This window comes from Plasmodium inui, assembly GCF_000524495.1.
Source record: "Plasmodium inui San Antonio 1 unplaced genomic scaffold supercont1.17, whole genome shotgun sequence".
NCBI lineage: Eukaryota > Apicomplexa > Aconoidasida > Haemosporida > Plasmodiidae > Plasmodium > Plasmodium inui.
In genome coordinates, this window is record NW_008481851.1 from 215,659 (window position 1) to 241,051 (window position 25,393).

Sequence of the window (25,393 nt, forward strand, 5' to 3'; positions counted from 1 at the left end):
TTCTCTCGTGAAGTCAGCTTGAACCAGTGTAACCACAAATTGTCATTGCCATTGATATTATTGTCGCGATTTAGCTGTCATTTCGAGAAGCAATCCGTCAAGGAGTGAAATGTACATAAAAGGAAAGAGATAGCCTTTGCGTAATTGTATAAGACACGGATGTTCGCTGTGTGAATGTAATTCCTTTAATAGGTACCCCTAGGAAGAGGGCGCTGCCTTCTTGGGCCTTAGGCACCACCAACACCGGAGTTCATTCCGTCCCAGGAGTTTGCAAAACAAAAGGCGGATAAGGTTTGTTGTATTTTAATTTAAGAGAAAAAAAAAATGTTCAATTTGTTTTCCTTCGAAAAAAACGAAATGAAGTTGCTATAACCAATTTTTGATAATACCGATAGCACGTTTAGCACTGCCATTATTTAAAATATTCCAAATAAGAAAAAAAAAAGAACATTCAGTGCATATACCAACGTACTTTTTCTGAGATCACTGCGAGAACGTGTTTCAGACGTGTACCAAACACACATGACACGTTAATGGCGTAAGACAGAACAGAAAAAATAAAATAAAAAATAGAGTTCAATTTCGAATGGGACACAAATAGGACGCACCGAAAGATTGAGAAAACAAACAAAATGTGATAATGACAAATTTGCACATTTTCATTATCACGTTCAACTTAAACAAAGGTGGCGGTGGTTCTTCCTTTTCGCGCAGTTGCCGTTAATGAGGGGGGTTCTGTTGCAGTTTGAAGCTATTTAAAGGTTATTTTTCTGCTTCTTTCGCCTTTTTTTCTATCTTTTTTTCGCCTTTTGTTGCGCCTTTTGTTGCGCCTTTTTTTCCCCTTTCACTGTTGTACATTGCGCCTCATGCAACACGGTGTTTCTTATTTTGCCGTGTCCATAGCCTTTGGCGTTTTTTCACCGTTCCCGCCCTACACATTCACGCGGCGCGATTTTATTTTATTTTTTCATTTTTTTACATTTTCTACATCACTACGTTTTTTTTTTACCTTTTTTCTTACCTGTTGGCGCTTCCAAGGGTCGCCGTCCGGATAAGTCTTGCCCACTGCAGTGCATCTCCACCTCCTGATTTTTGGAGCGCACATGAACGGTGACAGCATGTGTCTATTTCGCCACTGAGCAGATTTACACGTCAGTTTTATCCGTCTCCCTTTGTTGTCTCTGTTCCCTTCTCTGACTCCTACTGGTTTTCACTTTGGGCAAAGATGCAAACCGCCTTGGTATGTGCGCCTGGCAAAGCACGACTAAAAAAGTGGAAAAATAGTCATTTAAAAAATTGTATCCAAACGGACGGTAACACGCAAGCTCACACTTTTAGGGTTTGGCGCACCAACCGTTACACGGGGGCTGATTTGTTGACACTAAAGAAAAAAAAAATACCGTTTTTTTTTTTTTTTTCTTTTTTTTTTTTTCTCGACTTATTCTTCCCATTCTACACAACAGATGTGGGATTAACAGTCCATTTGATTCTTCTCATTGGCCACTCCTGATACGTTGGTGAAGGTGTTGGGCTCCTTTCCCCCCTCCTTTGATTCGCTCATTTGGTGATAATAATCTACCGTGTACTCATAAATTTGGTCTATGCTAAAAGAATTTGCGATCTCCGCATCTTTCCTGTTCCGGAAATTTTCATTTGTTGCTTCGCTTGCACTGGGATAGCTACTGGGTTCTCTCCATCCGTTCCGACTTTTTCCTACTCCCTTTTGATCATTACTTGTATTATCCATCCTAGTCGTTTCCTGCACATTTTCCGAGTCCTTCATTTCGTCTTTTAAAAAAAAAAAATGTCTCAACATATCTACGTTTTCTTCTCCTTTATCCACCTTCCGCTGGTCACCATCCCGAAGGAAAGTGGATTTATCACTGAGGAAAGAATCGTCAGCTTCTTTATCCTCACCGGTGTTGGCATAAAAATGGGGTACTCCATTTTGCCCCTTATCTTCGCTTTGCTCATTTTCACCTTTTTTTCGAACCAATTTTTGAAACATGGACACGAAGTCTCTGGATTCATTTGCATTGTTCATATCTCCGGTGGGGTAACTTTCCCTTCTCCTATCGTTTTGGCTAGCTTGCCCTTCCCAGTGGTTCTTTGTATTGTAATTACCATACGGGTCGCCACTGCTTCCAATAACTTCCGTTCCTTGCCTTTCTTCTACAAACATGAACCTGCTCCTTTTATACGTTGATGGTGGGCCATTCTGTAACGTGTCCCCATTCTCTGTGTGTGAAACTAATTCGATGGCTTTATCCGACCCATTTTCTACTTCCATAGGGGCCATCCTTTTCTCTTTTTCGTTTTCTTGTTCGTTGGCATCTGTTTTCACATCGCTATGGTTTAGGCCATCCTTTTCATTTTTCCGTTTTTGATTCCTTTTAAATAAATCCAACTTCATCAATTTTTTTTTTAAATACATTAGCTTCTGGTCGTTGAAGGGGTGGTACGCCTCCTCTGTGTTTGGTTTCTTCTCAGCAGGTTCCTCCGCTTCGGCAACGTGCGCCACTTCGATCACGTCTGCCGCTTCGACTACACCCACCTTACCACTTTCATCGTGGAATTGCATAAGACCGTCTCCTTTTTCGCATCTCAGAGTTTGACCTCCTGATGGATATTCATCACTACGTAGACCTGTGTGCTCATCTGTTGCAACGGCAGATCGGCTGTGTACACCATCTTCGTTGATCTGTGACTGAGGCTTCACGTTGTCCGTACCTTCACTACATTTATCAGTTTCCCACTTGACATTATGACTAAAGACGTTACTTAATTTCTTCTTCAGTTTAAGATGATAATAATTTGCTTCATTATAATTTCTCCTTTTCCTTCTTTTTGAAATTCTGCTTCCGCAGCTATCACTTGAGTTGTACCCTTTACTTCCGCCTCGGATTGTTTTCCCGCGATGTGTTCCATACGTTGTAACACTAGCGTCGTAAGAACAGGCGAATCTTTCAATTGGATATTCTCCCACGTTAATAGCACCTCCATTGTGGTATTTACTGACGTGTGTATAGTAGTTTGCGTCCTCATCTGCGTCACTACCTTCATCTGCACTGCTGAAGTTAATTTGTGGGTACAGTTCGTGACAGGTATTCTTACAAAAGGGGGTATCCCTATAGAGGTACTCTTCCTTCTTAAGGATGCCTTTTTTTTTGTGCATTTTTTTTTCATGCTGCGGAGGAAATAGGTGTTCTTCCACGGCAAGTGATCCTTTGGAGTTCCTCTGATAGCTCCACTGCTCATTTGGAATTATCCGCTTTGAGTCCACCGTTGAGAGTCCTCTTTGGCTATGCAACTGGCAACCAAGGTGCCGACCGATCTGATTACTGGTGTTGTTAATTTGGCTATTCATTTGGTTAAACATTTTGTTGCTTTTCTGCTGGTACAGGTGACTGTTCAGCTGATCATGTAAATTACTTACTTGCGTCTTTATGTTGCTTATTTGTCTTTGTATGTGGCTGTACAGGGGCGAATCGAAACTTTCCAGGGTTCTGTCCGTGGACAAATTCTTCACTATCTGGTCGTTTATATTCTTGACGTAGGAATCTATCTGTTTGTACATTTTGTTAATTTTTTTTATAAATAAAATGTCGATTTGACTGTTGACAATGTTTATGTCGTCGTTTAGATTATTGACACAGCTATCGCTCAGTTTGTTTTTCAAAATATTAATTTTTTTATTCAACACGTTTATTTTTCCGTTTTTCTTGTTGTTGATTATGTTCATTTTGTCCTTGACATTGTTTATTTCCACGTTGAGGTGGTGCATTTCTTTTTGCACAGTGTTGAATTCGTCGCGCCGATGGACACACTTCGCTTGTTTTCTCGATATGTCTTTGTACGGGCGGTATTCCCCTTGGTTATCCTCGCTCCAGCTGTTCTCATAGGGGCCTTTTTCAAGCCATCCTTTCTGGAACGCTCCTCGTTCGTACACCCCCCTTTCCTGCGACCCCCCTTGGTGGTATGATATGTACTCCCGCTCTTTCTCTTTTTTACGCTTTTCCACGACTTTTTCTCTTTGGAAGCTTGCCCCCTTTCTTACTTCCCCCGTTTGGTTCTTCAAACGCGGCATAAAGTTTCCCCTTCCGGGGTGGCTTTCCCATTTGGGGGTCTCCACTTCGAATTCAGAATAAATTTCATCATCCGTTTCGCTGCTAAAGTCACTACATTTTTCTGTGTAGATGAAAAACTCACCATTCGGTTTCGTGGAGGATTCCTCTGCGGGTTGCATCTCCTTTGCAGTTTCCTTCTTTTCATCATCAAGCTTGGCGCGGTTCTCCGATGGGATCGCAAGCTCATATTCGTCTTTTTTGTAGAGAGGTTCCTCACCCTCCCTATATTCATCCTCATGGCGGTAGTCGCCATGACCAGGTAGAATCCCCACGTCGTCTGTTACAGATGGGAAGTTTTCTCCTATATGGTTTGAGGTGACAGAAGCAATTGCCTGGGGGTGCACATGTGCACCAGGAGTAATATCTTCCGTTGTGTGCCCATGTGTATGAGGAAATGATGACCCCTCCAAAGGATAGGTATCCACTGTTGCATCATCCGTTTCCTTTTTGTGTTCCTCTTCCTTTAGCTCCTTGCTGCTGAAAATGTTTATTTCATTCTTAAGCTTATCAAAAATGAAGACATCTCTGGGGTCATTTTCGTTAGCACCTGGAAATTCATTCTCACTCGTATTCTGTTTTATCCTTTCCTGATTTTTTAATGCATTCGTTATTTTATCCTTTAAATACTGAAACCGTTTGTTTTTGTTCGTTTCGTTTTTTTTCTCTTTTGAGGCTGTGTTTAAAGACACCTTTTCCACTCCCTTGCCTGTGTAGATGTACATGTCCGTCACTTCGCTTTGATTACCCTCATTTTGATTCGCCGCCTCGTCAAACAGTTGTCCCTTCCCTAACAGGGTGAGGTATTCCACTCGGCTGCAGGGAGGAGGAGGTGGGGTCCACGGGAACAATAGGCGAATGGTGAGTACAGACAGATCGGCTACTTATTCGGCGTGGTGCAGGCGGAGGGAAGCGCCCAGGCGACGCCTTTTTTTTTTCTTCTTTTTTTTTTTTTTTGCGTTGAATTTTCAAAAAGGGGAACGCACTGTAGCGGCTAACCCCAACGTCTAACTGTATTTCGCATGTATAAGTGTGCACAAGGAAGCGCACCTTTTTTTCTTATTCCCAGGGGCGTTGGACTTGTTCTGTAAATTTTTTCAAAACGGAGAAATGGGTTGTAGTATGAGTACGAAGGTGGCATGGTGAGGAATCAAAAAAAAACATAAGAATGCAAAATCGGTTCGAACAAAAACGGAACGATTCATACGTTGTATATGGTCCAAGTATTGTTCTTGTAAACTACTGCGTTATCATTTTTCATTATTGGTGCTTTTGGAAGGATGGATCGGGGAAGGTAGTGTACGTATATTTTTTCTAATGAGTTAATGAACGAATACTTTTCCGGGGGAGGGAATATTTGCGCATGTCTCCATTTCAAATGTCTATATCTGCAAAGGGGAGAAGTATGTTGCTGCTATCGAGTCGGGTGTGTATTCAAATAGAAGGGGGGGGGCAATGGGCGTCTATGTAAGGAAATACACACACACACGTACGTATGCATGTACATACGTACATATATATATATTTATTACACACGGCGATAGGTGAACGCTTCAGGGGACCCCCTTTTTAATCGTGTACGCACGTGCGTTTATTTGTACTGGCATTGCACACCTTCCTTTTTCATGTCGACGTGGGACGCACTTATGCTGTTGTTATGAATCTGCAAAATGGGAAGGATAACGGATGGCATATTATCTCTATCATATGGTGAACACTGCAGCTGAGCAACAGACGAATATTTCTCTGCAAAGGACGCTGTGTTGTTTTAACAGAAAGGAGAGGTGATCCCCCTCTTTCGTTTTTCAGAAGGTGCGAAGGGATGTATTCAGGGAGATACATTCAAGGCAAAGAAACTCAGTAAGTATGTTCACAAAATGAGGAATGGAACAAGAGGGGTAAGAAAAAGGGAAAGAATATGATCGTCTACACATTCGTACACTTACGCCCCTACGCAAAACGGACATGGTTAATTTGGAAATGTGATGGCGGTAGCTGAACCTTTGGGGAATAAATGTTTACATTACATAGCTCTTGGCTGATTCTTAAAAAAAGAGAAAGGCATCTCGCGTTGGTTATTGCCTGGTACTAAATAGCTCTCATCACCGTTTCTAAAAAATTATACCCTTTTCTGTTTTCCTCCCTTATGGAGAAGATGGGACACACATGTGCACAGAAGCACTCAGGGGATGTCCTTTTTGCGGCCCCTGCTTCGTTCCCCGATTGTACCCTCGGATAAGCATAGGTAAATATATATATAACTATATATGTATAAATACGTATGTATACTGGGAAACACCCACACGCACCTGTATGTACGTAGTTAAACAAATCGCAGATTGCTCAGTTTTGATACGCCATTTTCTTTCATTGTTTTTATCTTTGCGTAGTTAGTAAGCATCGATTCGGGAATCCATGTGTCGCCTCCAACTTGATGGCATAGTTTGACACCCCTTGACGGACGCAACTTTTTTCTTTTTTTTATTCGAAGAAGTGTACAAATTGGCGTATCACAAATTGAAGGGAACTTCTGAAACAGTTCGTTTCATACACGTAAAATGAAATTTTCATTTTTTTTCCAAAAGAGTCGCGGTAAGTTGTGAACTGCAATTTTTTTTTTTTTTTCAATTCCTAAACTTTTGAACTGCAAATCGTTTGTTGAGCATCCTTTTCGCCGTTTGCCTGACCTGGGATAACGTAGTTGTATTCTTGCGCTCGGACGTATTTTTTTGGCCCGGCCCACAGAATATATGCAACCGTTTGAGAAAGGATTAACAAGATAGCAGTAAAATAGGAAGAATTAAATGAACGGATATATGAATATGTGAAAAACTCCGCTTTAGAGACTTCAAATTGCGATTTCCTCACTTCAATTCCGTTTTATTCGTTGCCTCTCACGTGGCTAAAGCGTTAGGGATACAAAGCTGGTGGTCATGTTGTTTAACTTTACGTCTGCGCATACGTCCCCTTCCGTGTGGAAAATTACTACATGCACTTTTCGTCGCAGTAACTAAGCCGTTTTAAATGCGAACATGGGGTGTTTCCACACACCTAAGGGCTCCACCTGGCGCAGTTGCATATAGGTTGTTAGTTATGCAGGCCGTTCGAGGCATCGTTCAGTGCTTACTCCCCCCATGGATGTCTTCCAAAGGGGTGCGAGTCCCTCGCACGCGAACTCCTGACACGTCATCAAAGCTGCGATTGTGGGATTGTGCTATTGTGCAGTTGCAGAGACAGAATTTATAAATTACTTCTCAAATACAACACTCTTTTTTGAACCATCAGGGAGACACACTTCCGGTTAAGCATGCCCCGATGCAAAGGAGAGGACTCCCCCTCCTTTTTTTTGGTCCAGAAAGGCCAAAGAGTGGGACAATGTTATGCCCAAGTTGGCATTGTACTCCATGTGTTTACTAAGAGGCGCGAATTGCGAGTGGTGAAATGCTAAAAGAACTGTATGTAACCTGAAGTAAAAACAAGAATGTGGAAAAAGGGTAACGGTATCCGTCTTTACCGTTTTTGCCAACCAATCCAGATAAAATGGGAGGGCTTTTCAATTTTGCAGCGAAGTTTGATGCTTAGTTGGCCTCAGGAAATGCACGTATGAGTGTATATATAGATATGCACATAGAAGTGTACTGGGGGGTTAAAATAACATGGAGTAGCAGGGCATCTGTGCGCTCTGTCACTCGCATGTCTTATGATAAAACACGTACAATCAACGTTAAGTATGCGTTTATTCGAATTTGCGCCCATCTGCTGCTACAACTATGTGTGTACTCCTGTGTGCCGTTTGATCTTCTGGCACTGGAAACCCCCATTTATGTCTCCGAGACTTTGACCAGTTCATTGGATCAACAGGTTGAGCTGATTAGCCAATTCAGTCGCCTTTTTTGGTCCCACAGTCGGTAGGTTAATACACGAAAGTTAAAAAAAAAAAGAATTGTCCTTTTTCCAAATTGCTAAAATCCACACGCTTTAACAGTAACCATGAATGTGTACTACCCTTTTTTCGTTTTCTATGATGACCTATTTTGATGCCATTTTCTCCTCCACCTGTCCTTTTAATTTTGCAAAAGTGTGGAGGGCGTGGGGGGATACCTGTCTACACGCATTTACCGTCACATATAAATAGGAAACAAGAGGAAAAAGAACGCGGAAGTGTGGAAATATTCTCCTTGTCAAATCGTCTCATTTTGGCCGAAACGTATTTGTAGAAGCAGAGGTGGGAAATTTGGTAAATTATGGCAAAATGTTAGCCGGTGCGAACTGAAAAAAAATGTGATTCATTCGTCGTTGTAGCAGCGTGTACGTCCGGTTGATAATTTTACTCTTTCCTGTGTTTTGTATTTTTTCGAATTTGTACACATTTGTTCTTTTAGTTTATATCTTCTTATATATGTTTATGTGTGTCTATGTCTGCTTATGTCTGTTTATGTTGGTCCATATCTGTTTATGTCTCTTTATGTCGGTTCATATCTGTTTTTTTTTTTATTTTATTTTATTTCTTTTCCAATTATTCACATTTTACACACGAAGTTAGCAACGCGGATAACAACACTGGTGGGTAATTCCCAATAATTCGTTCACCTTCTGTAACGGCATTTGGGCGAATTTCTTCCCTTTTAGGCAACCACCGTTGTGCAATTCGGCGTTCCTCATTTTGCGAAAATGCATCTGCGATTTTTAATGCACTCTTTTTGTTACCGTTCTGTGTGCGGTTCTGTACATGTTGGCGTACGCGGTGTGTGTGTAAGTATGAGGAGAGCTCGTGCGTCTCCCCTCATTTTAAAGATTTCCCCACACTCCTCCTCGGCATGTAGAATATTGTGGGCTGCCTCCAGCGTGGCATTTTTTAAAAGAAAAATTAAAAAGCGCGGTGCCGCGTGTTTGTGTATATTTGACGGCGACGTAGTACGTGGTCAGATTTACGTTCGTGGCGCAGAGCAGGTTGGCAGCACGGTGAACTTCTCAGTCGGTGATTTTGTCCTTTTACCATGGCCATTTGCCATTTCCCAATAACGGTGTGCAAAATTTTCCAAATGCGCAATTTTTCCATTCGATAAATGGAGCCTCCCTTCTCCGTAGGAATGTAAAGAATTTTTTAAAAATTTACACGTGGCGAATGGCCAGTGACCAAAACGTTTCCGCACATGTATATATACGCGTACAGACGTTTGTATTTTTCTTTTCCTTAGTATATGTGTACTTTTTTTCTTTTTTCCCGCCATAGTACGAGGATTATGCCTTTTTTTCCTTCCAGCTGTTTTGTTTACCATAAAGATTGCAAACGTGTGACTGTCTTTTGCTTCGATATATGAGTAAAAAAAAAAAAAAACCATATCAAATGGCGAAGTAAAATTTTTTCATATTGCTTCAACGTTTTAGAAGTTTTAGTATATTTTTCATCACCACTTTTTTTTCGCTTTGCATTTTTTCATTTTATTAGTACGAATTAATTGCAAGGACATGGAAAAAAAAGAAAAAAAATCGCAAAGAAAGGAAAAGAAATAAAAGAGGAATAGGAATTATATTTGCACAACGTAAATTTTTCACTTTTAGCAGTTTTGCCACTCCTACTGCTATAATATAACAGGATTTCTTCACTTTGCGTTTTAGAGCGCTTATCGGCGTTTATTTGTGCGTTCGTTGCGCCCCCATTTGTATTTATTTTGCGCCATTTCCCGTTTCCATAGCTCCCACAGGGCCATACTGCCCTCATTTTACCTTTTCACATGTCACACGGCAACTACGTATATGTTCGATTGCTTTGTGCCTACTTCATTTTCCCCTTTCGCGTAATTTTTGCCTTCTTTTGCCCTCATTTTATGCCCCAACTACATGCCTTTTTTTAATCCTTATTTTATGCCGAATATTTTGCCCCTTTACATTAATATTTTAAAAAAAAAAAAAATTGGAAAATTGGCACGATTTTTTTTTCCCATTCTGTAACTCCAGTTTTCTTTTCGCCGCATAAGCATAAAGTGGGAGAAAAAAAAGAAAAAAAAAGTGTAAAAATAACCAGTTGGAGATCCAATTAGGGAAACAAGGAGAAACATTTATCTAGGAGTAAGAGGATAAAATGGATTCAGGTATGAAGAAATAAATGCTACATTCGTCTGCACACCCGTGTGCCTATACCTCTACGTCTGTATCTGCTTATGTGATTTTTCATTTTTTTTTTCACACGGAGGGGGTCTTCTTGATGTACCCAATAATAATTGAGGGGGGGCAGTATTCAATAGGGATCTTTGAATAGGTTTTTCCTGTACAGAATTCCCCCCTGTGGTGTGATGATTATGCTTATACCGTCGCGCCGTTTTCGCTTCTGCGGCGAACCTCACCATTTTGCCTAGCGGCACACTGCAACGCATGAAAACGTGCTCACACCACTGCTTTCCTCCCCCCATTTTTGCCTAAATTGAAGAATACCAAGGTCTATTGAACAGCAAAGAAAGAGAAGATGAAACCAACGGGGCTCACATCGCCGAGAAGGTGGAAAAAGGAGGAGAAACCATTGAAAATACTTTGATGAAATTAAATGTGAGGTACCAAACGTTATTCTTTTCATCGGGAGTAATGACCGTTTTCTGTGGCATAATATCATTACTGGAATCGTTAAGATATTTTTACTTCACCAATTTTGTGGTCTCCACCTTTTTAATGTAAGTAACCGTACCGAGTCACTCTGGGTGTGTCGCATTGGAACAGTTTGAAGCGTAACCTTTTTGCGAGTGCACGGATTTTAGTGCCCCTTTGGGGAAAACACTTCATGTCTACATTCAACTCGCAATGTACTTTTCCCTATACCCCTCATTTGCATTTCTCCCTTTTACAGCACCATGGGGCTTATCATGATGATTTTGGACATTCCGGGAACGCCAAGATGGGCCGCAAAGCATAGGATTATGATAAGGAAGTACATAAAATTTTTAACGAGGTTGACGGGGAAGGCAGTTTGGTTCTTCTTTTTAGGTAAGACAGCGGTGAAAGAGGCGACAGAAGCGAAAGCGGCATAGGCACATAATTCTTAAGGGAGGATAGGGCACCCCGACATGCCTCTACCACAGTTGCATATTCTCTATTTTCACAGAGCATCCGCATTTGCTGAACTTTCAATATGAACACTACAAACGGGTTCGCTCATTGGCCACGAATGCCCCTTCCCCCCCCTGCAGGATCGATGTCGTGTTTGAACCTATGGCCGCACTCGAAAAAGGTTACCTTCTTTAGATCGTTCTGGGTCGTCCTATTCAGTAGCTTTATCCTTGGAGTTGCCGTAGTTGGCTTTTTAATAGCATTAAGAAAATCATTAAGATTGGAAAAATTAAAAAAGACGATCAAGCTGGTATCGAAAGGGGCCTACATTGATTGTTACAGAAAATATAGTGTAGCAGATCCAGACCACGGAATGCAATTTGAAGAATTCAATAGGATGTGTTCAGATCACACAAATGGATATATATATTTTGACTTCTTGGATTTATTTATCATTTTTAATGCCCTAGATGAGCATCAGAAATGTTCCATAAATGAACGAGAATTTTTGGAGTGGATAAATGGTCCCGTCACGTACTTATGAGGAAACCTAACTGTAACAGATGAGTTCGTTCCCTGCGTGTGTTTATCTCGGTGGAACATAATGGCGACCATGTCCCTTCCCCTCGCACCCCCATTATATGCGTGTGTTCCCCTCGGCATACATAATGCTCATACGCACACATCGGTTGAAAACAGAGAAATGCATACAGTTAAGTAAAGCGCGCACAGACCGTCATACGCGTATGAGAGGAAACCCCATTATATTCGTAAAAACTATTTTTTTGTATGCTGTTAAGTTTTTGTTTATTATTGTGAAATAATTTTTTATGAATTTCAATTTTTTTTTTTTTTTTCTTTGCACATTTTTATTCACCTGTTAACATAAAAACGAAAAAGAAAAGTTGTCAAAAGTTATATGCTTTTCTCTTTGAGCTCTCAGCTAAGTAGTTTCCTTTTGGATTTACACTTCGAAGGCGATCCATTGTTTCCTTCCCGCGTGTGACCGTTTGAATGATTTTATTTGGGGCCTTCCACGCGTTGCGACTTCGTAGCGGAGGCGAAAATATGGGAGTCGACACGCTCCACCAAAGTCCATGCGGTGAAACAAAGCGATGTTGATGCACGCAGACAAGGGAACAGAATAGCACTTTTCGTTTTTGAGGCCCCTTCCCATGATCTGTAAAATTAACAAGGGGTGTCCCCTTTGGCAGTAATAATCCGGTTTATCACGAAATGTTAATTTTTTCTTTTTTTTTACATGCTGCGAGTTGCCGCGAGGAGCGGCGGAACGGTCAATAAGTTTAAATGGAAAAAAAAAAATAAAATAATAAAGTAGCACACATGTGCATTCATACATGCGTACATAGATGGATATTCAAAACATCAAACGGTTTGCCTCCTTCCAAATGAGTTAACCTCCATTGGGTACGTAACAAATTTCACCCACGTGAAGTGCCGAATCGGCTATCCCTGGGTGGGACTTTCCATGCGTATGAAAGAAAAAAAAAAAACGCTCCTGATTGGTTACACACAAGATGGTTGACCAAGCTGGGGGGGGCAGAAACTTCGACCCGCTTCTTTACCTCTCCCTAACTAGGCCCCCCCTGTGGACTCCTTCGTGGCGTCGAAGTCAATGCTGTGGGATGAATTCACAATGATGTCCTTCTCGGGCAAAAATGGAATTTCATTATCCTCAATGATGAGGGCATTTTTCTTCAAGTCGATCTGGCACTGGTGTCTCCTCAACAAATCCAAGCCGAATATAAAATCAATGTCATAATCATCAATAATGGTTAACGAAACAGCGTAGAAATAGTTTCCAATTTTAATGTCCACCATGTGGATTTTCCCCAAAATGGATTTGGTACCAACTCCTTTAGCAATTCCTGTAAATCTCCTATCCATTAATCTCAAGATGTTGCATTTTTCTGCACACCCCTTGGACATGACACTTGACTGCGCTCCCGAATCGACAAAAGCATGCACAACGTTTTTATTTATTTCAACAGGAATGTATAACATATAAACAACCCCAAATGCTTCTGGGAAATGTTCCTGGGCTAATGCCAAGTTTGAGTTTATTTGATTTTTGTAAATATTTTCATAAATGTATTTTTGTGCATCTTCTGAGAGTGGATTTTTCAATGCATTTTCGTACATGCGTTGTTCTCTTTCTTTATCTTTTTTTTCATTTTCCAATTGTTCTTTTACAATTTTTTTTAGTTCTTCTACATTTTGGCTAGTTATAGCATCATACATTCTTCTGTCTTGTAATTGTAGGAGGGCCATCCTGGATCTGTCATTTTTTAAGTTTAGTAAAATTTCGATTTCTTTTTTTATGTATTCATTTTCTTGAAAGGTTCGGAAACGATCCATCAGTGTGTTAAAAGCTGCATTGTTTAGTCCTCCCGCGTTGTTAATACTGTTCGCGTTCATGCCGCTACCACCGCTGGGGGCCATTCCAGCCCCTGTGGAGGTGGAATTCGCCCCTACTCCCGCTGCTTCCATTTCTGCCTGGGTGCTAGAATTCCCTTGGGGCATCAAATCCAGACTCAACTTCTTCCTCACAAAGAGCAGGTCCCCTTCATTTATATTCAGCTTCTTCATCGTATCGAACTTGTTCAGGGGGACCCCGTTGTATGTCAATTCGTTCTCGTTCATGTTTAGCGCGAAGTCATTTTCGATAATGTTCACGATGGTGAAAATTTCTGTATCTTCGTGCACGTCCAGGCTGGTTATGATCTTGCTGTCGTCGGAGATGGTGATGAAGACCATTTTGCGGGCCAACGGGGGTGTAGGAAGAAGCGCTGTTTGTAAGTAGACACTGTGGTGGTACAAATTGGGGCTTCCCTCCTGCTCACAAGCAGGTGAACCTTCGTTTTACAAAAACGGGGGGAGTTGTGCACCACTGCCACAAGGAAACTTTGATGAAGAAAGAGAGCAGCAAAGCGACGAACCTGCTGCCGAACGGGGGTACACAGGGAGGTAAAAACACAACGCACGTTATGAGGATACCTTACGCGGAAAGAGAAATGAAGGCGGCGCAGAGGGAACAGTGGACGCGTTAAGTGGGAAGCATGCCCTTCACATAGGTGCACTTTGGAACTGCTCGCCTGCGCGCATATGCCAATTTTTTCGCATGAAGAGAAGTCGGATTTTATGGCTGCAGAGCTGTGTGGCGGCTGAAGGGCGACGTATGCCCGAGGTGAAACGCGAAAAAGGGGGGACGCGGGGAAAAACAGAAACAAAGGTGAACGCGAAGGGAAAGGAACACAGAACGAACACAAAACGAAAACGAAACGGAAACAAAAATACAGGCAAAATACAGGAAAAAACACAAAACGCGGGAATGGCACAGAATAAAAAAAATAACGTGACGTAAAATATGTGGGAAGAAATAAAAAACAATCAAATAGGGCCACGTTCAACGAAATTATGTGTCGCAAACTCTCCTTTTTTTTCCCCCCCGATCTTTTTTCATGGAGGAATTTTAAACCATGACGTGAACGCAGTGTTTTCTAAAATTTTGAATACCACAAAATGGAAGTGCAAATGTTTCAGTATAAATTTTGAAGGAATAACAAAATGAAGAAATTCTTCCTCAATTTTATTTTCCCACTTTTTAATGTCACACTTTTAACATCAGGGGGAATTTTTTTTTCTTCTGTTGCAGTATCGGTTTGCACATGGAACAGCGTCAGGTGTATGGATGGAGGGTGCCCCTCCGTCCTAGCGGTATCTTCGTGGGCGAGCAAATACCTGTGGGAGAGGACGTTTCTGCATGGGGAGCACGCGTGTGTATGGAAGGTGCATACAACTGTGCACTTTTGCATGTGCGTCACTAGCATGTAGTAGGAGGAATATTGGATCTCGCCACATAACCCATTTATTAACTTCATCTTCTAAATAACATGACCCTTTGGCTAGGAGATTATATTAACGCATTCTATGCAATATCCGCAGAGCGTGGTTTCCACCAATGTGCCACTCGCATGCCTTTCTTTTGGGTGTATGGTAGAGGAACATTTTGTGGGTAGCCTGCTCAGGTGAGCGAGCAGAAGGGGGTCTATAACCCCCCACTTCATCCCATCATCCGGAATGTGTACCAACTTGGGGAAAAAAATATCCCAAAAGGGATCGCAGAATGGAGGTCTCTTTTGGTGCACATTTTTACGCGTGTTTTGGCGTTTCCATTCGGTTGGCCCGTTGGTTACTTAGTCACTTGGCGATTTTGTTATTTAGTAACTGTCCCTTTTTTCTTTGTCCATGCCAATCTTTCGCGTTAAGCACTGATTCTTCACATCTTGCATCGAATGCAACCCCAATTGGCCATCTTTCTCTTTTCGCATAAATGAACCGTTGCAAGTTCAACCTTTGTGCTACCCCCCACCCCTATGTCAAAAAGAAAAAAAAAAAAAAGCGCACTTGACATAAGCGAGGATTGTATACATCCATAGACGTATATGTGCAGATAAGCATATTTTATGCCTGAGGCAGAACCCCACTTGGCACTTCCCCCGGAGTTAACCCATTCGAACAAAGCACGACGTCGTACAGATCATTCAGCTCTCCCGCTTTCCAACGCAACGGTGATGAGTGGGTAAAAGGGCTGACAAAGAAAGGTGACGAAATTGTAATGAAGGTCCTTTGCTTAACAATATTTGTTTTCATCATTTGAATACCCTCCAAGAAATTGCAATACTTGTGTGCATTTTGTGAAGGCGAAGAATGGGAAAACATGGCCGTGAATGAGCTCCATGAGCGTTATTCACCTTCGAGATTGAGCCCCTGGATTGGTTCAACCTGCCATTATGCATGTGCAATTTTATTCCGTGCAGAAAATTATTCGCATGTGGCTCCTTTGCCCACACAAGAAGAGTGCAACGTGCAGTGGATTCCAAAAGGGAGATGAATTTTAATTTAAAAAAACCCTTCGCCATAACACTGCCTCTTTCGCCTCAAAGAAAAAAAAAAAAAAAAAATTCAAATTTGAAGACTACACAATTGCTGCAATTCTGTAGGCGCACTTTTTCGAAGTACTACTTAACACATTTTACAAAATTGGCGAAGAGGGATATAAAATTAAGGAACAATTTAAATAACCATGATGCTATAAAAAGAGGGTTAATTTTTTATGTCACCTCTAGTTATGGGCCTATAGCCAAGGATACATGTATATACTGCTTTTATACTTGTGCGTCCTCTTCACCTGCAGAGATGGCACTCCGCATCAGCACCCGTAGTTGCTCCTGGCACCTCCTCCTAGCACCATGTTACGATTAAAAAGAAACAATATAGCAGCATTACGAACGTTACGTTGCAATGCAGTTTTGTTCTACTGATCTCTTTTTTTCTTCTTCTGTGATATTACATGTTCGTCATTCTTTTCGCTCACAACTGGATGTTTCTTCCACCTTAACCACGTGTAGACAATGGCCCAAGTGTAAAGTCCTTCCAGCAGAGAGGAATCCCTCTTTTGCACTGCCTAAGGGGCCTCACTAGCGTGAACAAGCAATTCGTAGGGAAGACACATGTGAACCATTTTATGAGTCAAGAGAGGAGTGCCCTGTCAACTTCTTCAAACGTAAAACTAGATGGACGCAATTCTGAGGATTACCAGAGTGATGAAGAAAGCGACAAATTAGATTTGAATGACAATGATGAGGACGAATCTGATGAAGGGGAAAACACCCAGGTGGAAATGAGCGCTGCGGTTGCCATAACCCAGGAGGAGATCATCACCGAATGCGAAGTTGGCGGAAACGTAGGGTGTACCCACTCCGGTGAAAATATCCCCGCCCGTGAACAGAGATATGGAAGCGAATCGGATAATAAAAGCGCCCACTTGAGGAAAAGGCACAAGTACGACCCTGACACAGTAGTGATGTAAGTGGTGTGGAAAAGGTCACCAAAAATGGAAAAAAGAAAAAAAATACATATATGTATATATATAATTATATATTTATATGTGTATCATTGTGCGTACGCATGTAGGTCCCGCTTCATCATTTTTCCCCTTTGCGCACCTCTGCATAGATGCCATTGCACCCATCGCTCCGCCTCTCTCTCCAATGCACTCAGATATAACGACGTAATCGATTTGCCCCCGGATATATGCACGCCACCCCTAAGCGAAGAAGAAATAGAGCAAGTCAACTCGGGGGCTGGTGGCTCCCCCTTGGAGAAGTACTCATGTGCCGTCGTTTATACTAAGAAGACGCGCTCATAGATTGCCGAAGTGAGCTTCCACAATCGGCAGATCAGTTGTTACAGATTTTCCCAGCACGCGAATCGCAGTTAGAGCGATTCTCACCGCTTGACTGCCCCAACCATTCAACTACCAGTGTAACTTCCTACATTATAGCGATACACGCGCCAAACATCGCATATTAAAAAAAAAAAAAAAAAAAAGAAGAAAAAATTAAAAGCACGCAACGCGAAACGGGAATGCATAACCAGAGGGGTGGAGGGAAAAAAATAATAACTGAATAAAATTTGTCACTAAAAAAAGGGAATGCAAAACCAAAGGAGCAGCCTTTTAAGGGGGGCGCCATCGCCCTCCTGATAAAAATGATAATGGGAAAAGGGGTCGACTGGCTAGGCGTAGCCATGTAATCCCCTCGTTTGACTACGGTCTGGGAGTGGACAAAATTGGCGGAGCCTCTTCCGAGAAACATAGAGGAGCCTCCCCTGCAATAGTGTCTCCCCCTCGGTATTAGCCAAGCCACAGCTGCGCGCTGGCTCCCCCCGCTCACGGCTCGGTTCCCGTGCGGAAGGCAAAGGACGTATCCAGAGGGTTGTACTTGTAGATGTACCAGAAATCCTCCGTCTTTAACTCCGCAGGAGTCAGCTTGATGTATTGGTATATGGAATTCAGTTCGTCCTTATCCAAAGGGTTAATATTGTGCCTGTTCAGGAGCTGTTTATAAATCAGGTCAATGTCGAGGTTGTTAAAAATGTCCGGCATTTCCTGGCCCAGTTGTTCCTGATACTGATAAAGCTCTTGGCAGTCATTTATGGTTTGGCTGATGACCTTCTTCACCTTTTCTCGGTTTTCATAAAAGTTCGAAATCTCCTCATCAGTAGGGACCACCGAAATGGTGTTACCCTTATAGTAGAAATGGAAGTCGGAGGTATCATAGAGGTACTTTTCTTTGTTACTTAATTTGGTCATTACTCCTTTGTATATTTTGTATTTGTCCCACTCGAACAGTTTGCTTTCTTTTAGGGCGAAGTATTCACCTTTTTTTTTCTCTCTTTCGACCCATATCCTGGAACTGATGAAGTTTGAATCATTCGGTTCGTCATTCAATCCAAAGGTGGATTTTATACGATCGTGTTCTTCCTTCAGATCAGTGTACTCATACCTTTTGTTAAAAAATGGGAGGGGATAATTATTCCAGTGGGTCCCTCCACTCAGTATGGGGATGTTTGCACTTTTGTAGAACGCCGTTTGGCTAGTTTTGTTTGGGTCCTTAAGACTATTAAGAATTGTATTTCCATCCATGGTGCACCCTCTAAATCGTAGAAAAATTTCGTGCAAATCCCATTCTGTGTGTTGATACAATGGATAGTTAAGCGCCAGCACGGAATCTTTTAACTGGCCTATGGTTCTGGGGCCAATTATGGAGGAAGCAACAAATGGTCTACTATAAGCGAAGCTTAAGCTTAGCTGGGATAGGGACATGCCGTGGGATCGAGCTAACTTCATGTATTCAGCTGTCGCGTCTTGAGCCCACACACATCTGTGTGATTTGTACAGATATGGGTACTTATTGCATCGTCCATTCCTTGGACCATAAGATAAATATCCGTAATCCTCCGCTTTGTTCCCTTTAGAGTCATCCAGGTCGTGATCGAGCTGGTCATCCCCCAGGACGGTGTCCGGGCCCATAGTGTGATACCTCTCCGGGTCTAAATACTTGCCTGTTAGTATTCCCCCAGCAAGCAACCCATAAGGAACAAGCGGTACATTAAAATTTTCTCGCAACATCATTTCTACAAGGCCGGATGACTCCACCTCATTTCTGTGTAACAAATTGTACAAATTTTGTGTACACACAATTTTCATAAATTTTTTTTTTTTTTTTTTTGCCAAACTACACCACTGGTATATTCCCCAAACAGATTCGTTCGAAACAGCAATATGTCGTACTTTCCCTTTGAGAATTAACTTCTCCAAAATTTCAAACTGCTCTTCTATCGACATTACGTTTTTTCCATTTTGTATATCCTGTGAGAAACTCAAATTTTCAAACCCCCATACGTAAGTGTCTTCTCCCTTTGCACCATTTGGTATGTACCGCTCAGGCATATCAATGGTTAAAATGTCCACATAATTGGTATTTAAATTTTTTAGAATTTTATCGAGCCTTTCTTCCAAGTTGTAAAAGGTAGGAGTGTCATCCTTTAGATCTTCCATAATCCAACTTAGGTAATATTCTCCATTGGTAAGTTTGTCCACATTTTTTGAGGAACACATTCGTAAATTTATGATGATGTTTTCTCTTTTCTTATCTTTGAGGAATAAATTCATATTTTTATTTTTCCCTTTTTTGTAGCTGACGGGGTCATGTGGAAATGGGTCATATTCACAGATATCAAAAAAATTTATTCCATATTCGTAAAATGCCATGTTCAGTAGCACATTCACATCGTCTTTGCTGATGAAGTTGTCATTTTCGTACATATTGGTGCCTACACAAAGTTCACTTACACAGAGGTTGCTTTCTCCCAACTTTCTGTACTTCATTCCATATATCAAATCGGCGTGGGTGTATATTTTGTGTGTGGGGAAACTGTTGGAATTGCTAATTCGGAGTAGTTCGTAAAAAAGGTGTTTTTTCCTCAGATCGTATTTCCCCTTTTGCGTCGACGAATCTGGTACGTCGGTCTGCTTCTCCGTGTGCACATTTTTTAAAATCGTCTTCATGAACTCTTCGCTTCCTGGGGGTGGCTTTTCTCCGAACCGCAGCTTTTCAATGTCTTCTCTCTCTTCGTACAGCTTTACATTTTTCTCATCTTCCTGGAGCATAAATTCTACCCTTTTGATGAACTCGATTTTACGTTCCCTCTCCAGTTTTTCCTGCTCGGCGAGGGGTTCCCCCTGCTGTTTCGCGGCGACATCGTCCTGCGAATTGTCGCTCTCCTGTTTTGGAGCGATATCATCCTGCGAGGTGTCCCCCCTTGGTTCCTCTTTGGTGCCAATTGATTTGCCCCCCTTTTGACTTCCCCTCCTTCGTCCCTTATTCACCCGCGCTGTGTTTTCCGCTTTTTCGTCCTCCATGGCAAAGTCGTCGGCAAAATATTCGATCGCCTCGTTGTCGTGAAACTGGTCTTCACTGGACCCCCCTGGAATGGCGATTTGGTGAAGGGGTTCTCCCTGCAGGGCTTCTCCCCCGTCTGTGCCCCTTTTAGCGGTCTCTTTGGTACCTTTCTTTCTGGTGTTTTTGGCACCCTTTTTTGCGCTCCTTTTTGTCCCCTTTTTGCTTTCCCTCTTTGCTTGCCTTTTAGCCGCCCTCACTTGCTCCGCCCCCTCTTCTGCCCCTTCACATGCGGAGGGGTCCTCACCCTCTGCACCACCGTTTTCATTTCCCATAGGGAGGCTCTCCTCCCTTTTTTTCCTTCCCCGACGGGCCTTTGCTTTTCCCTTTACCACTTCATCCTTTTCTGTGCTTCCCGGTTGCTCAGCGGTATTGCCTAGGTTTTTCCTCCTCCTCACGCACAACTTTGTGGCCCGCATGTTTAATCTAGTAGGGTTGCCCCGGAGCGATGCATCCCCATTAGATTGACGCCGATCACGTGGTCCCACTAACTGCACGCAAGTAATGACATGTCCGTTGAGAAAAAGGTAGGGAAGTCTTCTATCCTGAGGAGACGAACCCTGGTCTGGAAATTTTATCTTCACAAATCTATTCCTCCTTGGAACGATTTTAACGTCACGATTGCGTCTGTCTGTTGGATAATATGTGGTGCTGGGAATTCTTTTCTTTCGCACAGAGGAAAACATCTCGATAAGAAACCATGCGCAGATAGCTACGAACGAGCTCCTTTTCGTTTTCATAACGGTCAGGTTGGTGGGTCGAGATATGTTCGGGGGTCCAAAGCGGCTAGGGCGCTCCCACAGGGACACACAAGCAGACATGAGCACACACAAGTACACACAAGTACACATATGTGTCCACGTACTTGTGCACATTTATACCTTCCGCGATTTCACGCTCAGGCATATGCTTGTCGTCCTATTTGTTGGATACCATTCGGCACATGCATCGGTATATCTTCACCGCGCTCTCGCCCTGTTCCTTCAATTTCATCTTGAAAAATTAGTTATCGTGAAGGTATCGTGAGAAGAATTGTACGTGGGTTATTCTCGCTTTATCTCTTCCCTTCTTTTTACGTTTAGCCACAAAATCAGCCAAAAGTTTCTCTGCTCTTGAGAAGAGTTCTCCAAATTTAGTAAGCTCAAGTTAGTGTTGCTTTTTTCTTGTTTCAATTTGACCTAGAGCGTGAAAAAGAAAAAAAAAAGTTACCATTTTGAGGAGTGCAGAATAGGGGAATATAACCAGAATGGTCCCACCAGCATTCAGGAATAAATTTATTACAAAAAGGAAGGACTTGCACCGAAGGGAGCGATAGAGGCGAAAGGAACTCCTGGTTCGGCAAAAACATGGAGGAAAAAAAAAGAAAAATTAAGGAAAATAATTGCATGTTCACATTATGCGCAGCTTTCCTTCGAACATCTAGGGAGAGCAGAGAAAAAAAGATGAAAGAAAAAAAGAAACCTTTGGATATTTGCCTACATATATATACATAGATGCAGGTATGTACAAATGTTGCCCAAGTTTGTCACAAAAATGTATTCACAGAAACAGAAAGCACATCTTTTGAGCAACTCCCCTGGCTATTATTTCTTTTTTTTTTTTTAACCAACTTGGAAGCAGAAAACATATTTGTAGCTAATTATTTTGCCTATTTCTGCGAAAATTACCACGTAGTTGTTAATACGGTGACCAACGCGAACAAAAAAAAAGTGTTCCTTATGGGGTGAATAATACCTCGATCTACTTTCCCCTTTTGTTTATCCTACTCCTGTTTGGGAAGTTGGGCAACAGGGGTTTCCTTCCTAGCTTTAGGCGAAAGTATTAATTGGAGGGGCTACCCACCGAAGCAGCAACAGGACATACCCCCTCACTCTTCCAGTTAGCATGCACAAAAAGGCACACAACCCCAGTGGTATCCTTTCACCCATGGCAAGTAATAACCCCCCAGAACGGAATTTCCACCTATAAAGCACTCATGCACTGCTTTAAAATGAGAAAGCGGAAATATGGAAGCCGGTCTACCCCCACGGAGAACGAAGCAAATGAGAATCCCCTAGATGAACAGGAAAGAAAGTACATTTACCCAAGCATTGCCAACTCGCCAATACTGTTGCACAACGACGAGGTCATCTACGCATATGGTAGAAGTCTGATATTTTATTCCTTGACGGAAAAAAAATTTGTGAAAAAGATCGATGAGCATCAAAATGCTATTAGATCATTAGATGTTAATAAAAATGGAACTAAAAAATATTTCTTGACAACTGGTGATGATAAAATTATAGTGATTTATGATGAACACTGGTCCGTGTGCCACAAAATTGTGCATAAGAAAAAAATCGTCAAGGCGTACTTTTTAAAATATATACAGGAGGAAGACAAGAAGTTCGAAATAATTTTTATTGATAAGTATGGAGACGTGTATTTGTTTGACCTCAATTTGGTGGTGCGCAGGGGGGCCCATGTGGAGGAGGCGCCTCCCGCCATAGGGGAAGCCTCAACGACTGGGAAGATCCCAACGAGCGAAGATGTCCCAACGACGGAGGATGTCCCAACGACGAGTCACTCCAGCTTCACCATCAAATTGAGCTACCTGCAGGATTCGCTGAACGACATTCAGGAAAAGGACGAAGATTTGTTTTTCATAAATAATTTCGAGCGTATGCTTCAGGGGGAGGAGGAAGAAGAAGATAAAGCGGAAGAGGGTCACGCGGAAGGGAGTCACTCGGTAGGTGAAGAAGGGCATTCCGCCAAACCGCTTCCCTGTGGGGCGCCCCCCCACGAGGAAGGCAAGCTCGCCCAGGTGAAGGAAAAGCTGGAGCGCCACTACTCCAAGTGCTTCCAGAGTGAAACGTTGATGTATCCAATCCTCACGTGTAACTCTGCAGTCATATCGCTACATTACGACAGTAACTTTTTAATAATAGGAGACCGAGATGAAAAAATCAGAATTGTGAAAAATAAAAAAATAAACAAAATATACAACTTTTATTTAAATCACAAATTATTTATTACTTCCCTTGTCTTGATAAATTCTAAAACGTTTTGTTCTGCCGCTGCGGATTGCTACCTCCACATGTGGGACATTAAGACGAAGGAAGTTATCGACACAATCTATTTTGACTCCTCCTTTTTGTGCAAACTGGCAGAGTTGAAGGGACCTTTTATCAGTTCTCCCCATCTGAAAAAATATAAATTTGTTATCAACACGTTGATTTTTAAGGAAAGTACTTGGACAATCTACGCCACTGCCGAAAATCTGAAAGGAATATTAATCATCCCCCTAACCCTAAATAGATATGGCACCCATTTGTCAACTTTTAACAAGGATGAAATTTCATTTTTTCCGATTCAACAGGAGGTTTTATCTTTCATCCTTTTATCAGTTGGTGGGGATGAGTGTATACTTTTTGTCGATAGGAGTGCGGGCCATTTGCATCAGATCAGATTAACAGATCGTGGGCAGTTGATTGGAGAGGTGACTACCCTTGACTGCCATGCCTTCTTTGACGGCGCACAACAAATGGGTAATGTAGAATTCATGCCTCGTCTGACTGTTAAGCGGTTGCTCTGCTTCGCGGCAGTTCGGCCGATGTGAGGTTTCCCTCCTCAGCAAAAGTCACCATTTAACAACCCCCACCCGAATCCTGCTAAGTCACATTATTTTTTCTTCCCCCCATTCTTAGATATCGGATTAATAAATTACTGGAAACACACCACGATAGAGGACGGCATCCATTAGGGGAGAACTCTCCATTTCCTGTGTACCGGTGTTTACCCTACTTGTGGCTTCATTTTATGTGCCTTTGCAGAGCTGCCCTTTTTTTCCATTTTGCCCTTTTTTCCACTTTGTCGTTTTTCCCAGTTTGTAGCAATTTTTTTAACCATCTGACGTGTTTCTCCTTCACTTTAAAATTGTTATCGCTGGGCACTTTTGTCCCGCTTAGAGGAACGGGAAGGAAGTGCGCCCCGCATGGTCCTTTGCAAATTTACATGCCTCGCCTCTGCTGCGTAAATATATGTAATAGCACGCTTGTCGTGTAGGTTCATAAGCACATAACAAAGTTGACGACGTTGGTATTTGCAGCTCTTATGCGTTCCTTTTACTTATTAATTTAATTTCCCTTTTTTGTTGAAGCGTTCCCTGTGGAACGTATTTATCTCTACCCCTGCTTTTCATTACTTTTCCCCAACTGCACGAGCAGAAGTTTTCATACTCGAAGGAACAGCAAAAAACAAATTTTGCGCCACAACAAATGACGTAGTTTTGGCGTTTTTTTGGCCACCTGTGGAGTGCTAATCGTTCTGGTTATTTTTGCGAATAATTTATCCATTTCTCATTTTTTGCTCAATTTGTGTATCCATCTTTGACAGAATTTTTTTTTTTTTTTACTTTTTTAAAATTAGCCGTAATTTGAAGAGCACCACAAAGAGATTTACCGCCACGCGGAACAGTCCCATATAAATAAACATGCGTCTATGTGTTCACTTAAATGCATACCTTCTTAGGAACATAAACGGGGCAGTGAAATGTAAGCAGTAGCAATAATGGTGTTGTGCAGCAAGCAAATCTGCGAACCTCTTTGACTCGGCTAGTAAAGGCACACGTGGAATCCTATCCATTTGACCTGTATTGGAAGGGAAATTCAGGTGGACCATAGGTAGTACTTAACAAATCATGAGTGAGCAGTGGTATGGCAAAAGTAGGAACCCCAAGGTGTGTGAAGAAGTGCTCGCATGAGAGATAATCGCTCCTACTAGAATGAGCGATCTTAGGAGCAACTTGTAGGAGAGAGGCGTGATTGCCACACAAAGGTGAATCCCTTCCCACTCGTCATACCTTTTGGTCCAACCCCAAAGCACGAAATTGTTCGCAGAAATCTATGCACAACATCGGGTATTCAA

The 25,393-nt window shown here is 42.1% G+C and overlaps 6 protein-coding genes across 6 annotated transcripts; 3 read left to right on the forward strand and 3 right to left on the reverse strand.

Annotated features, from left to right (window-relative positions):
* Positions 1 to 1,471: 1,471 nt before the first annotated feature.
* C922_03775 (hypothetical protein) lies at positions 1,472 to 5,385 on the reverse strand (the record flags this gene model as incomplete). Its single annotated transcript, XM_008819364.1, has 3 exons — positions 1,472 to 4,940; positions 5,175 to 5,209; positions 5,332 to 5,385. 3 exons carry the CDS (start codon positions 5,383 to 5,385, stop codon positions 1,472 to 1,474), a joined length of 3,558 nt encoding a protein of 1,185 aa, XP_008817586.1.
* A 4,821-nt stretch (positions 5,386 to 10,206) lies between these two features.
* On the forward strand, positions 10,207 to 11,706 carry C922_03776 (hypothetical protein; the record flags this gene model as incomplete). Its single annotated transcript, XM_008819365.1, has 4 exons — positions 10,207 to 10,216; positions 10,552 to 10,789; positions 10,963 to 11,099; positions 11,303 to 11,706. The coding sequence occupies 4 exons, from the start codon at positions 10,207 to 10,209 to the stop codon at positions 11,704 to 11,706; spliced, it is 789 nt and encodes a 262-aa protein (XP_008817587.1).
* Positions 11,707 to 12,758: 1,052 nt separating this feature from the next.
* On the reverse strand, positions 12,759 to 13,940 carry C922_03777 (hypothetical protein; the record flags this gene model as incomplete). Its single annotated transcript, XM_008819366.1, has 1 exon — positions 12,759 to 13,940. One exon carries the CDS (start codon positions 13,938 to 13,940, stop codon positions 12,759 to 12,761), a length of 1,182 nt encoding a protein of 393 aa, XP_008817588.1.
* Positions 13,941 to 16,382: 2,442 nt separating this feature from the next.
* Positions 16,383 to 17,394, forward strand: C922_03778 (hypothetical protein; the record flags this gene model as incomplete). Its single annotated transcript, XM_008819367.1, has 3 exons — positions 16,383 to 16,404; positions 16,595 to 17,051; positions 17,247 to 17,394. 3 exons carry the CDS (start codon positions 16,383 to 16,385, stop codon positions 17,392 to 17,394), a joined length of 627 nt encoding a protein of 208 aa, XP_008817589.1.
* Positions 17,395 to 17,916: 522 nt separating this feature from the next.
* C922_03779 (hypothetical protein) lies at positions 17,917 to 21,228 on the reverse strand (the record flags this gene model as incomplete). The annotated part of the gene is made up of 1 exon (XM_008819368.1): positions 17,917 to 21,228. The coding sequence occupies one exon, from the start codon at positions 21,226 to 21,228 to the stop codon at positions 17,917 to 17,919; it is 3,312 nt and encodes a 1,103-aa protein (XP_008817590.1).
* Positions 21,229 to 22,463: 1,235 nt separating this feature from the next.
* Positions 22,464 to 24,230, forward strand: C922_03780 (hypothetical protein; the record flags this gene model as incomplete). Its single annotated transcript, XM_008819369.1, has 2 exons — positions 22,464 to 24,015; positions 24,175 to 24,230. 2 exons carry the CDS (start codon positions 22,464 to 22,466, stop codon positions 24,228 to 24,230), a joined length of 1,608 nt encoding a protein of 535 aa, XP_008817591.1.
* Between the last annotated feature and the right edge of the window lie 1,163 nt (positions 24,231 to 25,393).